General features: G+C 50.1%; 2 protein-coding genes across 8 annotated transcripts in view; one reads left to right on the plus strand and one right to left on the minus strand.

The window, feature by feature from the left end:
- The window catches only part of ttc19 (tetratricopeptide repeat domain 19), a 7,551-nt gene extending 4,709 nt beyond the window's left edge, over positions 1-2,842 (plus strand). Inside the window, exons 4-10 of one of the 4 annotated variants that reach the window (XM_062960729.1) lie at positions 466-504; positions 624-680; positions 755-816; positions 906-1,000; positions 1,529-1,683; positions 1,872-2,034; positions 2,234-2,842. In XM_062960729.1, coding sequence (XP_062816799.1) covers positions 466-504; positions 624-680; positions 755-816; positions 906-1,000; positions 1,529-1,683; positions 1,872-2,034; positions 2,234-2,406 — 744 coding nt within the window. In that variant the 3' untranslated portion in view covers positions 2,407-2,842. Of the gene's footprint in view, positions 1-465; positions 554-623; positions 1,001-1,528; positions 1,684-1,871; positions 2,035-2,233 lie in introns of all 4 variants that reach the window. The other 3 variants (XM_062960730.1, XM_062960728.1, XM_062960727.1) reach the window with 3 other exon arrangements.
- A 409-nt stretch (positions 2,843-3,251) lies between these two features.
- Positions 3,252-14,623, minus strand: part of ncor1 (nuclear receptor corepressor 1) — a 129,183-nt gene continuing 117,811 nt past the window's right edge. For 2 of the 4 annotated variants that reach the window (XM_062960721.1, XM_062960719.1), the window contains 6 exons: positions 12,942-13,079; positions 12,441-12,583; positions 10,268-10,321; positions 9,806-10,018; positions 9,409-9,591; positions 3,252-4,615 (listed from right to left, as the gene is read on the minus strand). In XM_062960721.1, coding sequence (XP_062816791.1) covers positions 4,428-4,615; positions 9,409-9,591; positions 9,806-10,018; positions 10,268-10,321; positions 12,441-12,583; positions 12,942-13,079 — 919 coding nt within the window. In that variant the 3' untranslated portion in view covers positions 3,252-4,427. Of the gene's footprint in view, positions 4,616-9,363; positions 9,592-9,805; positions 10,019-10,267; positions 10,322-12,440; positions 12,584-12,941; positions 13,080-14,623 lie in introns of all 4 variants that reach the window. The other 2 variants (XM_062960720.1, XM_062960717.1) reach the window with 1 other exon arrangement.

Consider the following 14,623-nt stretch of genomic DNA (forward strand, 5'->3'; position numbering starts at 1 on the left):
ATCTTATTCTGGAATTGTAACTGTTAATAAGAATACCTCTAAGTGAGAAACAACCTTGTAACCACTAATAATAATAAACTTGCCTGAATAAACTTGTTCTTGTTTTTCCAACATCAAAGCTTCTATCATATATATTATGTACTAAGTACGCTACTATCTAAAGTGAATAAAAAGAAGTAAAAGGTCTCCTCCCTGAGTCATTTGGTGGTTGCATCATAATAATTAGACCTTTATAATTTGGTGGCAATAATAATTAGATTCCCCCTTGCCTGAAGGAGCCTCAGTCGTTAATTAAACAGTCTTCACAATTGGTGGCAGGCATTAATTAAGATTAATAAAAAGATTCCCCCTGCCTGTTGTTGATTAAAAACATCTTTACTATTATTATTATTGCTATTTCCTTACTCTCTTCCTTCTCTACCAATTATTATTATTATTATTATTATTATTATTTATGCCTTCCAGATGGCCAACTTGGCTTTGTCGCGAGGCCAAATGGAGCAGGTAAGTTTCCACAACGACGAGCAGCAGAAGCGGAGGCCAAATGGAGCAGGCAAGTTTTTTCCAAAGACGGGCAGCAGGACAGGAGGCCGAATTTGCATCGTTTTCGTCTCGTTTTCCAGGCGGAAAAGCTCTTCAAAGCCACCATGAGCCACCTCCTTGCGGGAAACATGAAGGAGGTAAGTACGGACGGGTGGATGCTGGAGCCGTGAATCCCAAACTGACCCTGATGGTTGGCCGTCTGTTTCTCCAGGACGACAACGCCGTCCTCGAGATCTCCCTCAAGCTGGCCAGCATCTACGCCGCGCAGAATCAGTTACGGTTGGCGGTCCTTTGTTCTTTCTTTGCGAGCGCTCCTCTCGGTTGCCGTTGTCTTATTGCGATTTCGTGTTTTCGCGGGACAGGGACACGTTGGCGTTGGCCGGCTACGAGTTCTGCATCCTGAGCCTGGAGGAGAAGGTCGCCCGACAGAAGGACCGGCCTCAGGATGCTCTCCCGGGTAAGGAAACCAGATGAAGTGGCTTCTCTGAATAGCATTGAGTAGCCGTGAAGTTTGCAAAGTCAATAATAATAATAATAATAATAATAATAATATCAAAAATCGGAAACTCCTCAAAGCACAGCAGACAAAAAACCAGTACAAGAAAACCGCACTACAAACTAGAGCAGAATCAGTACAAGAAAACCGCACTACAAACTAGAGCAGAATCAGTACAAGAAAACCGCACTATATAATAATATATAATATATAATAATAATAATCTTTTTATCCTTTACCATTTAGCTTGTAAATCGCCTAGAGCATCTTGGATGGAGGGCGATTAATAAGTAATTAAATGATGATGATGATAATATATGATAATAATTGTTTGCTGATGCTTTTAGGTTAAGCCACTCTGGAGGAGATAAAGCGGGGTATAAATAACAAGAATAATAACGATTGCTTCTGATTGTCTTGTGTCTCAACGAAGGAGACCCGGGTTCGGACCTTGACCGTTGCCTCTCTTTCTTGTCCGTCTGTCCACAGAGGAGGAGCGGAAGGACACGCGGCTGCTGCTGGGCCTGAGCCTGGACTCCTACGCCCGCTTCCTCCTGGCCCGGGGCCGGGCTTCCGCCGCGCAGAAGATGTACGTCCGGGCCTTGCGCATTGCGGCCGAGGAGCAAGGCCAGGCCCACCCGCAGGTCAGCCGCTGCCTTTGGCCAATGGGGAGTTTTCCCGAGAAGTCAGATTAGGTTCGAGAAAGGAGGGAGTGAGAAATAAACAAATGAAATTACCTTGAAGCCCAGGAGACGACGTTGCTCTCAAGTTCATGTTTCCAGGATCCTCTAGTTTCCTCGTCAACAATAGCATTGTCTTCTTCTCGTGGCAGACGGTGGTTCTGATGAACGACTTGGCCACGGCTTTGGACGCTCAGGGCCTCTACGAGGAGGCCTATGCCCAGGCCAAGAGGGCGGCCGAGCTGGCCCGAGAGACCGGACATCCCGAGGCCCACATCGTGCTGAACAACCTGGCGGGGATCCTGATGCATAAAGGTCAGAATTTCATCACGTAATAGTCGCAGCCCCGTTTGGGAGGGGGCAATATTGGTATTTTTGTGTTCATCGCATAATAGTCGCAGCGACATTTGGGCCAATTCAAAGTCACATCTTTCTTCTAATATTTAAGTGGGCTCTCGTTTTTTGTCACTTGCACCCAACTGGTTGATATTCTGGTCTTTCCCCCTATATACAGAGGATTATTCCGGAGCCAAACGAGTCTACCACGAAGCCCTGAAGCGGGCAGAGAAAAGCGGAGACGACGCGTCTGCCGAATACATCAGAAAGGAATTACTGGAACTGGCCAAAAGGAAGAAAAGGCGGTCGGAGTCGCCGAAGGAGAGCGGAAAAGTTGCCGGAAGGGAGTGATATATCTACAGATCGGGACACGACAGAAACTCTTGGAAAATAAGTCTGAAATGTTCAGGAATTCGGATTCTATATATATATATATATATATATATAAACATCAACGGTTTGTTGCCGCATGTCCAGACATCAACGAGAGTTCGAGACAGTGATGCTTCCATTGTTCTTGGATGATACTGATTATTTGGATGATATTACCCTCCCAAAAAGCAAGCCAACCAGGACGGACCCTGGGGTATAAATCATAAATATATATTTCCAAGTGATTTTTTAATTTTGTGGCAAATCCAAGTGCACGGGAAATGAAAAAACGGGTTTGGACAGAATGCAGGAAAGTTTCAGGAAGATGTGTACTGGACATATTAAGTTGTGGAAAATCACATGTATGTATGCTTGGATGCAGCAAGCAATAATAAAAGCATAGGAACCTCAGAAATTTGAGTTGTGTTTCTTTTTTTATAGGAGATCCCTAATTTTCATAATTTTATTTTTTTTAATGCCATTTCACATCAAAATTGTAGAAATTTGAAATTCTACAATTTTCATAATGAGAAACATGGCATTACTAAAGTCCCTGTTTGGGCGCCAAATAATGATATGCTTTGGAATATCAATACTAATCAATTTTAATCACTATTATTGTAATCTTAATTGTTTTATATACTTGTTTATATTTGTAAGCCGCCCTAGGGGGTGAGAAGGGCGGGATATAAATGTTGTAATAAATAAATAATAATAAATATTTGTTGTTGTGAAAGCAAACAAGACGACGAGGATATGGGCGAAAACATTCCAGCGGCGTAAACATTTCCCAAAACAAAGACCACGAAGAACAGACGCCAGCCTTGTTTGGTTCTGGAAAACCGATTTAGTTACAAGCGAGATAAAATGTAAGAACGGCAATCTCGAAGCGAGGGTTTTGTTGTGTACGCGAGAGAGGAAAGGTGTCACAATTACGTCCCCAGGCCAACGTTTCACAGTTTGGGGAATGTACGGCGGTACGGAGAAGATAGTAGCATTTTTTTTTTTAAATCCCGGCGAAACCAAGTTATATTTTGTTTTCCTATTTTTAAAAAAATGTACAGCATTCGAGATGGGGTCCGGGTTCGAAATAAAAATCTCCACAAGGTATTTTGTCACCACAGGAAACACAAAAAAAGAAGAAAGTATGCGTTGGGAAAAGTAGCAATATACAGCCGAACAAACGGGGAGGTTGTTATGTGCCGAGCGGCGGCGTCCGGCATGAACGTGACGACGAAAACGAGCAAATGAACAACGTCCGTTGTTTTGTTTCGAGACGTTTGGGACAAACGTGTCGACGGAAACTAACAAAAGAACGACATCCATAGTTTTGTCCCGAACATCTCGACGAAAACGAACAAATCAACAACGTCTGGCGTTTCGAGACGTTCGGGACAAACGTGTCGAGGGAAACGAACAAATGAACGACATCCACAGTTTTGTCCAGAACATCTCGACGAAAACGAACAAATCAACAACGTCCGGCGTTTCGTGTCGACGGAAACGAGCGAACGAACGCCGTCTCTCGAGACGTTCAGGACGGACGACGCCTGAAAAATAACGAACATCGAGCGGGAAAAATAAAATCCGTTAAAAAAAATTATAAAACGACCCCAAAGAGTTGTATGCAATGATTTTGACAAAAAGTTACACCAGGATACTCTAGCGTTGCGCGGTTCTGCGGGGGGGAGGTGACTCTATTTACAGAGCGGGAAACAATCTCTTCCTCTCTCTCTCTTGGTTTCCTGTCGCTCAGGAATATGTCCTCTTCTTTTAAAAAAACAAAAACACCTCTTTACATATTTTTCAGTCCTCTCCCGATCCTAGAAAGGAGTCTTTGCCACCCGATCGGGGGAAACGCAATAATATTTCCAAGTTCCAGAAATAACGCCGTCTGGCCAATTTCTCTCCAGGACCGTCTTCGGGGCCGCAGCGCGTGGAGCGGGGCCTTCCCTGCCCTCTCTCTCGCACGTGTACACACCCCAACGTCGGCCCCGGGTTTAGTCGTCGCTGTCCGAAAGGGTCTCGTACTGGGCCGAGAGCAGCGGAGCGGGCTCCCGCTCCCAAATCCGGTTGGGCTGGTGGGGGGTCACCTGGCCGGGCGCCGACGGGGTGCAGGCGATGGACGTCGGAGGGGTGCTGCTCAGCATGCGCATCGTCAGGGGGTTGTACGGGAACTGGGTGGAGCCTGGGGAGAGAGAGAAAGGGGTCAAAACATCTCCCTCGGTCCAAGGGGTCCCCAAGCAAAAGGGCAGGGGTGCCACCGAGAACCCTGGGCTCCACGTCTGGTCTCTGATCTACAGTCTGATCCCATGTCTGAAGGACAGGATCACTACTCACAAGTCAGGAACCCCAGACCCCCATGTCTGACAGACAGGATCACTACTCAGGCTTGGAAGACCTAGTCAGGAACCCCAGACTCCCACGTCTGAAGGACAGGATCACTACTCAGGCTCGGAAGACCCTAGTCAGGAACCCCGGAATTCTACATCTGAAGGACAGGATCACTACTCAGGCTAGTCAGGAACCCCTTACTCCCACGTCTGAAGGACAGGATCACTTCTCAGGCTTGGAAAACCTAGTCAGAAACCCCGGACTCCCACGTCTGAAGGACAGGATCACTACTCAGGCTTGGAAGACCTAGTCAGGAACCCCGGACTCCCACGTCTGACGGACAGGATCACTACTCAGGCTTGGAAGACCTAGTCAGCAACCCCGGACTCCCATGTCTGAAGGACAGGATCACTAATCAGGCTTGGAAGACCCTAGTCAGGAACCCCGGACTCCCACGTCTGAAGGACAGGATCCCTACTCAGGCTGGGAAGACCCTAGTCAGGAGCCCCGGACTCCCACGTCTGAAGGACAGGATCCCTACTCAGGCTTGGAAGACCTAGTTAGGAACCCCGGACTCCCAGGTCAGAAGGACAAGATCTCCAATCAGGATTGGAAGACCTAGTCAGGAACCCCGGACTCTCATGTCTGAAGGACAGGATCACTACTCAGGCTTGCAAGACCTAGTTAGGAACCCCGGACTCCCAGGTCTGAAGGACAAGATCTCCAATCAGGATTGGAAGACCTAGTCAGGAACCCCGGACTCCCACGTCTGAAGGACAGGATCCCTACTCAGGCTTGGAAGACCTTAGTCAGGAACCCCGGACTCCCACGTCTGAAGGACAGGATCCCTACTCAGGCTTGGAAGACCTAGTTAGGAGCCCCGGACTCCCACGTCTGAAGGACAGGATCACTACTCAGGCTTGGAAGACCTTAGTCAGGAACCCCGGACTCCCACGTCTGAAGGACAGGATCCCTACTCAGGCTTGGAAGACCTTAGTCAGGAACCCCGGACTCCCACGTCTGAAGGACAGGATCACTACTCAGGCTTGGAAGACCTTAGTCAGGAACCCCGGACTCCCACGTCTGAAGGACAGGATCACTACTCAGGCTTGGAAGACCCTAGTCAGGAACCCCGGACTCCCACGTCTGAAGGACAGGATCACTACTCAGGCTTGGAAGATCCTAGTCAGGAACCCCGGACTCCCACGTCTGAAGGACAGGATCACTACTCAGGCTTGGAAGACCTTAGTCAGGAACCCCGGACTCCCACGTCTGAAGGACAGGATCACTACTCAGGCTTGGAAGACCTTAGTCAGGAACCCCGGACTCCCACGTCTGAAGGACAGGATCACTACTCAGGCTTGGAAGACCCTAGTCAGGAACCCCGGACTCCCACGTCTGAAGGACAGGATCCCTACTCAGGCTTGGAAGACCTTAGTCAGGAACCCCGGACTCCCACGTCTGAAGGACAGGATCACTACTCAGGCTTGGAAGACCTTAGTCAGGAACCCCGGACTCCCACGTCTGAAGGACAGGATCACTACTCAGGCTTGGAAGATCCTAGTCAGGAACCCCGGACTCCCACGTCTGAAGGACAGGATCCCTACTCAGGCTTGGAAGACCTTAGTCAGGAACCCCGGACTCCCACGTCTGAAGGACAGGATCACTACTCAGGCTTGGAAGACCTTAGTCAGGAACCCCGGACTCCCACGTCTGAAGGACAGGATCACTACTCAGGCTTGGAAGACCCTAGTCAGGAACCCCGGACTCCCACGTCTGAAGGACAGGATCACTACTCAGGCTTGGAAGATCCTAGTCAGGAACCCCGGACTCCCACGTCTGAAGGACAGGATCACTACTCAGGCTTGGAAGACCTAGTTAGGAACCCCGGACTCCCAGGTCTGAAGGACAAGATCTCCAATCAGGATTGGAAGACCTAGTCAGGAACCCCGGACTCTCATGTCTGAAGGACAGGATCACTACTCAGGCTTGCAAGACCTAGTTAGGAACCCCGGACTCCCAGGTCTGAAGGACAAGATCTCCAATCAGGATTGGAAGACCTAGTCAGGAACCCCGGACTCCCACGTCTGAAGGACAGGATCCCTACTCAGGCTTGGAAGACCTTAGTCAGGAACCCCGGACTCCCACGTCTGAAGGACAGGATCACTACTCAGGCTTGGAAGACCCTAGTCAGGAACCCCGGACTCCCACGTCTGAAGGACAGGATCCCTACTCAGGCTTGGAAGACCTAGTTAGGAGCCCCGGACTCCCACGTCTGAAGGACAGGATCACTACTCAGGCTTGGAAGACCCTAGTCAGGAACCCCGGACTCCCACGTCTGAAGGACAGGATCCCTACTCAGGCTTGGAAGACCTAGTTAGGAGCCCCGGACTCCCACGTCTGAAGGACAGGATCACTACTCAGGCTTGGAAGACCCTAGTCAGGAACCCCGGACTCCCACGTCTGAAGGACAGGATCACTACTCAGGCTTGGAAGACCCTAGTCAGGAACCCCGGACTCCCACGTCTGAAGGACAGGATCCCTACTCAGGCTGGGAAGACCCTAGTCAGGAGCCCCGGACTCCCACGTCTGAAGGACAGGATCCCTACTCAGGCTTGGAAGACCCTAGTCAGGAACCCCGGACTCCCACGTCTGATGGGCAGGATCACTACTCAGGCTTGGAAAACCTAGTCAGGAACCCCGGACTCCCACGTCTGAAGGACAGGATCTCTAATCAGGCTTGGAAGACCCTAGTCAGGAACCCCGGACTCCCACGTCTGAAGGACAGGATCACTACTCAGGCTTGGAAGACCCTAGTAAGGAACCCCGGACGCCCACGTCTGAAGGACAGGATCTCTAATCCGGCTTGGAAGACCTAGTCAGGAACCCCAGACGCCCACGTCTGAAGGACAGGATCTCTAATTAGGCTTGGAGAACATAGTCAAGAACCCTGTACTCTGAACTCTGATCTCCAGACTGGGAGGACACAGTCGATGACTCTCAAGTCTGGAGGACAAGAACTCTGATCTGCATCCATGGAGGACATAGTCCAGAAGCCTGGACTCCTGAGTTGAGAGGACAGGATCTCTGAATTTCACACTTGGAGAACACAGTCTAGGACAGGGGTCCCCAAACTAAGGCCCGGGGGCCGGATGCGGCCCATCAAAGCCATTTATCCGGCCCCCACAGCACAAGGGCAGAAAGGGGTTGGGCTAAATGACCCAAGGGGTCTCTTCTTCTCTTACAACCATTATTATTATTATTATTATTATTATTATTATTATTATTATTATTATTATTAACATTGAGGCTGGGCGGCCATCTGTCAGGGGTGCTTTGCTTGTGCTTTCAGTGCACAAAGGCAGAGGGGGATTGGACTCAATGGCTCAAGGGGTCTCTTCCAACCCTCTTTATTACTATTATTATTATTATTATTATTATTATTATTATTATTATTATTATTAACATTGATTCTGGATGGCCATCTGTCAGGGATGCTTTGCTAGTGCTTTCGGTGCACAAAGGCAGAGGGGGATTGGACTCAATGGCCCAAAGGGTCTCTTCCAACCCTCTTTTTATTATTGTTGTTGTTATTATTATTATTATTTATTGCTCAGTGGCCAACTATAGTTCGGCCCTCCAACGGTCCGAAGGATCGTGAACTGGCCCCCTGTTTAAAATGTTTGGGGACCCCTGCTCTAGGACAACGGACTTCCAAGTTTGGAAGGGACGCTTAAGAACCCTGGACTCCAAAGCCCGGAGGACAATAATTCAAATATCCAGACTTTGAAGATATAGTCAAGAACCCTGGACTCCATTTTTGAAGGACAAGAACCAATCTTCAGATTTGGAAGACCTAGTCAAGAACCCTGGACTCCCATGTCTGGCGAACAAGAACTCTGATCTCCAGGCTTGCAGGACCCAGTCAAGGACACTGGACTCTCAAGTTCAAAGGACAGGATCTCCAAATTCCAGGCTTGGAGGACCCAGTCAAGAACCCTGACTCTGAAGTATCAAGGAGACAGTTTGGAAGATAACTCATTTTCAGACTTGGAAGACCTCGTCAAGAACCCTGTACTCTGAACTCTGATCTCCAGACTGGGAGGACACAGTCGATGACCCTGGACTCTCAAGTCTGGAGGACAGGAACTCTGATCTGCATCCATGGAGGACATAGTCCAGAAGCCTGGACTCCTGAGTTGAAAGGACAGGATCTCTGAATTCCACACTTGGAGGACACAGTCTAGGACACCGGACTCCCAAGTTTGGAAGGGACACTTAAGAACCCTGGACTCCAAAGCCTGGAGGACAATAATTAAAATATCCAGACTTTAAAGACATATTCAAGAACCCTGGACTCTATTTTTGAAGAACAAGAACCAATCTTTAGATTTGGATGACCTTGTCAAGAACCCTGGACTCTGATCTCCAGGTTGTGTCCCCCTTTAAGGCCCCGAAGAGAACCTGGTCTAGGGTTCAGATCCCGACGCCCAGGAGAACTCAAAAGGAACCTGCCGGATCCCTGGACAGAGCTGTCCCTGGACTTGGGGGCCCAGGACTCGGGCGGAGGGAGGCGTAACGGAGCGAATGGTGGGGAAGAACCTGCTTTCAAGTTGCTCTCCCCGCCGGCCGCCTGGCTCGGCTGACCTGTGGAGGAGGGCCGGTCCTCCCAGGACCACACCGGGGTCTGCCGGTGGTAGTCGCCCTCCGAGTGCACCGAGGAGACCGACGAGGGCCGCTCTGCCCCCAGGTAGCCCTGCCCCGGGAGCGGGGATTTGGACTTCCGGCTGGCCGACTTGCCCATCAGCTTCGGCTTGCCGACTCCCCCGCCTGGAAGGAAGGAAAGAAGGGAAAGAAAGGGTCAGGAACAGGACGTGGACCCCCTTGCTGGAACGGGACCGAATCATGCAGAAGGTTGTGAGTTTCTTGGGGATCCTGGGGTTGTCAGACACACCCACCCACGACTCGAAGCTCGCAACAATAACATCAGCGGTCTTTTCCCCCGTTTTCACATACACACTCGCCGGGTCCTGACGCCGCTTACCCGGGTTGGGCGAGGGGTTGGCGTCCTCCCTGCGGGTCTCGCCGCTCGCCGGGCCGGCGCCCCCCGGCAGGAGCCCCAAGGGCTGGCCCATGGCCAGGCCGTGGTCCTCGCCTTTCTCGTCGAAGTTGCCCATCAGGGCTTTGCGGATGATGTCCTCCAGGCCCAGGTTGCTGGCCGGGTCGGCAAAGGAGTGGCCTCGGGCGCTGACCGGTCCTGGGAGGGCAAAGAGGGAAAGCGGGGTGGCCCTCGAGGAAGGGCCGGGGGGCGGGAAACAGGAAACAGGGGGGTCAAGAGAGGAAGAGAGAGAGGCAAACGGTGAACCGGCCAATCGCCTGATCCCCCCTTTGGGGTGATAAATAGAATAAGACTAATATGGCCGCCTCTCAGTTGGGGCCTCTGGGGGGGGGAGTGTCACATGGCCCAAGTTCACAAGGCTCAGGGTGACCCCGAAACGACTCTCACCTGAAGTCGTGACGGCGGGCAAGTTAAATATTTCCGTCCCCGGCTGAGCAGCAGCTGCGCAAACAAGAAACGTAAAAGAAATGGGTGTTAAGGGATCTCAATCCCCAACGAGAGGCACATTGAATTGCATCACGTTACAGGTTACAGCGAACACCACATCCCAGGATTCCTTTCTCTCACCCACCGCCTCTCCCTTAACCCTTTCCTACCCTTTCCTATGGCACACAGCACACAGAGGAATTGATCATACTGGAGAACATACTGTGCCTCTCCTTTAACCCTTTCCTATGGCACACAGCACACAGAGGAATTGATCATACTGGAGAACATACTGTGCCTCTCCCATAACCCTTTCCTATGGCACACAGCACATAGAGAAATTGATCATACTGGAGAACATACTGTGCCTCTCCCTTATCCCTTTCCTATGGCACAGATCACATAGAGGAATTGATCATACTGGAGAACATACTGTGCCTCTCCCTTAACCCTTTCCTATGGGACACGGCACACAGAGGAATTGATCATACTGGAGAACATAGTGTGCCTCTCCCATAACCCTTTCCTATGGCATACAGCACACAGAGGAATTGATCACACTGGAGAACATACTGTGCCTCTCCCATAACCCTTTCCTATGGCACACAGCACACAGAGGAATTGATCATACTGGAGAACATAGTGTGCCTCTCCCTTAACCCTTTCCTATGGCACACAGCACACAGAGGAATTGATCACACTGGAGAACATATTTTGCCTCTCCCTTAACCCTTTCCTATGGCACACAGCACACAGAGGAATTGATCACACTGGAGAACATACTGTGCCTCTCCCTTAACCCTTTCCTATGGCACACAGCACACAGAGGAATTGATCACACTGGAGAACATACTGTGCCTCTCCCATAACCCTTTCCTATGGCACACAGCACACAGAGGAATTGATCACACTGGAGAAAATATTTTGCCTCTCCCTTAACCCTTTCCTACCCTTTCCTATGGCACACAGAACACAGAGGAATTGATCATACTGGAGAACATAGTGTGCCTCTTCCTTAACCCTTTCCTATGGCACACAACACAGGAATTGATCACACTGGAGAACATATTTTGCCTCTCCCTTAACCCTTTCCTACTCTTTCCTATGGGACATGGTACACAGAGGAATTGATCATACTGGAGAACATACTGTGCCTCTCCCTTAACCCTTTCCTACCCTTTCCTATGGGACACGGCACAGAGGAATTGATCATACTGGAGAACATAGTGTGCATCTCCCTTAACCCTTTCCTACGGGACACAGCAAACAGAGGAATTGATCATACTGGAGAACATAGTGTGCCTCTCCCTTAACCCTTTCCTACCCTTTTCTATGGGACACAGCACACAGAGGAATTGATAATAATGGAGAACATAGTGTGCCTCTCCCTTAACCCTTTCCTACCCTTTTCTATGGGACACAGCACACAGAGGAATTGATAATAATGGAGAACATAGTGTGCCTCTCCCTTAACCCTTTCCTACCCTTTTCTATGGGACACAGCACACAGAGGAATTGATAATAATGGAGAACATAGTGTGCCTCTCCCTTAACCCTTTTCTATGGCACACAACACACACAGGGATTGATCATACTGGAGACCATAATGTGCCTCTTCCTTAGCCCTTTCCTATGGCACACAGCACACAGAGGAATTGATCACACTGGAGAACATAGTTTTGCCTCTTCCTTAACCCTTTCCTATGGCACACAACACAGGAATTGATCACACTGGAGAACATACTGTGCTTCTCCCTTAACCCTTTCCTATGGCACACAACAGAGGAATTGATCACACTGGAGAACATACTATGCCTCTCCCATAACCCTTTCCTATGGCACACAGCACACAGAGGAATTGATCATACTGGAGAACATACTGTGCCTCTTCCTTAACCCTTTCCTATGGCACACAACACACAGAGGAATTGATCATAGTAGAGAATATACTGTGCCTCTCCCTTAACCCTTTCCTACCCTTTCCTATGGGACACGGCACACAGAGGAATTGATCATACTGGAGAACATCTCCAAAATCAGAGTCAGAGGTGGGATTTTTGGAAGGATTTCTCCCCCTTTCTGACATCTCCAGAGAAGGAAGGAGGGCGAAAGAAGGTGAAGTGTCCAGGCTTACTCATGTCCGAGTCGCCTCCGCCGCAGGAGTTCAGCTTCCGGAAGATCTCCTGCTTCTTGGACTTGACCATGGCCGAGGTGCTCTCCAGCTTGGTGAAGAAGGAAGGCAGGTAGCTCATGCTTCCGGGCGAGCGGGAGTCCGTCCTGCCGAGAAAACGGGGTCGGGAGAGCAATGAGTCACTGACCAGGAGGTCATAAGTTCGAGGCCCGCTCGGAGCTATGTTTGTTTGTCTTTGTCCTGTGTTAAAAAGGCATTGAATGTTTGCCTAATATGTGTAATGTGATCCGCCCTGAGAAGGGCGGAATATAAATGATGTAAATAATAAATAAATAAATAAGTTGCTTGAATCTCCCTGTCTTTGAGAAGGCCACCCCGAGGTATGGGTAGGAGTCCACTTGCCCGACGGGGACCCCATCGGGCAATACTAGTTGTATTTCTGGTGCCTCTTCCCAAAGACCACCTCCTCGGACGTGTCAACGGCTAGAGAGTTGAGGGACGTACCTCTGTTCGGAAGGCTCGGACCGCTGGGAGAGCAACAGGAGGTTGTCCTGCTTCTCGTGTCCGGCGGGGGGCTGCGGCGGGGAGATCGGCTCGTACGGCTCGGAGGAGACGTGGCTCCTTTCCGGGGATTTCCCGAGCCTACGGAGGGGTAAAAGTGGGGTACGGCTCACCACGAGACTCAGGTCTTGGCCACCAATGGCACACAGACCCCCCCCCCCATATGACCCACTTTTAAGTACTGGTGAGGTCTGGGAGAGACTGGGATGTGAATGATGGGATTGGTAGTACAGTCACTCTTATCCAGAGACTACTGCTAACCCCATCATCCATGGATCTGGACCACACCTGGGACACAGACCCCCCCACCATGACCCACTTTACATTCTGGGATGTGAATGATGGGATTTGTAGTACTGTCACCTTTATCCACAGACTATTGCTAACCCCATCAGCCATGGATCTGGACCACACTTGGGACACAGACTCCCCCATTCTGGTGAGGTCTGGGAGAGACTGGGATGTGAATGATGGGATTTGTAGTACTGTCACTCTTGTCCAGAGACTACTGCTAACCCCATCATCCATGGATCTGGACCACACTTGGGACACAGACCCCCCCCCCCATGACCCACTTTAAATTCTGGGATGTGAATGATGGGATTTGTAGTACTGTCACCCTTATCCAGAGACTACTGCTAACCCCATCATCCATGGATCTGGACCACACTTGGGACACAGGCTCCCCCATTCTGGTGAGGTCTGGGAGAGACTGGGATGTGAATGATGGGATTGGTAGTACAGTCACTCTTATCCAGAGACTACTGCTAACCCCATCATCCATGGATCTGGACCACACTTGGGACACAGGCTCCCCCATTCTGGTGAGGTCTGGGAGAGACTGGGATGTGAATGATGGGATTGGTAGTACTGTCACTCTTATCCAGAGACTAACACAAACCCCATCATCCATGGATCTGGACCACACTTGGGACACAGACTCCCCCATGACCGACTTTGAGGTCTGGGAGAGACTGGGATGTGAATGATGGGATTTGTAGTACTGTCACTCTTATCCAGAGACTAACACAAACCCCATCATCCATGGATCTGGACCACACTTGGGACACAGACCCCCCCATTCTGGTGAGGTTTGGGAGAGACTGGGATGTGAATGATGGGATTTGTAGTACTGTCACTCTTATCCAGAGACTAACACAAACCCCATCGGCCATGGATCTGGACCACACTTGGGACACAGACTCCCCCATGACCGACTTTGAGGTCTGGGAGAGACTGGGATGTGAATGATGGGATTGGTAGTACTGTCACTCTTATCCAGAGACTAACACAAACCCCATCATCCATGGATCTGGACCACACTTGGGACACAGACCCCCCCATTCTGGTGAGGTTTGGGAGAGACTGGGATGTGAATGATGGGATTTGTAGTACTGTCACTCTTATCCAGAGACTAACACAAACCCCATCATCCATGGATCTGGACCACACTTGGGACACAGACCCCCCCATTCTGGTGAGGTTTGGGAGAGACTGGGATGTGAATGATGGGATTTGTAGTACTGTCACTCTTATCCAGAGACTAACACAAACCCCATCATCCATGGATCTGGACCACACTTGGGACACAGACTCCCCCATGACCGACTTTGAGGTCTGGGAGA

Source organism: Anolis carolinensis, unplaced genomic scaffold, assembly GCF_035594765.1.
Source record: "Anolis carolinensis isolate JA03-04 unplaced genomic scaffold, rAnoCar3.1.pri scaffold_7, whole genome shotgun sequence".
NCBI lineage: Eukaryota > Metazoa > Chordata > Lepidosauria > Squamata > Dactyloidae > Anolis > Anolis carolinensis.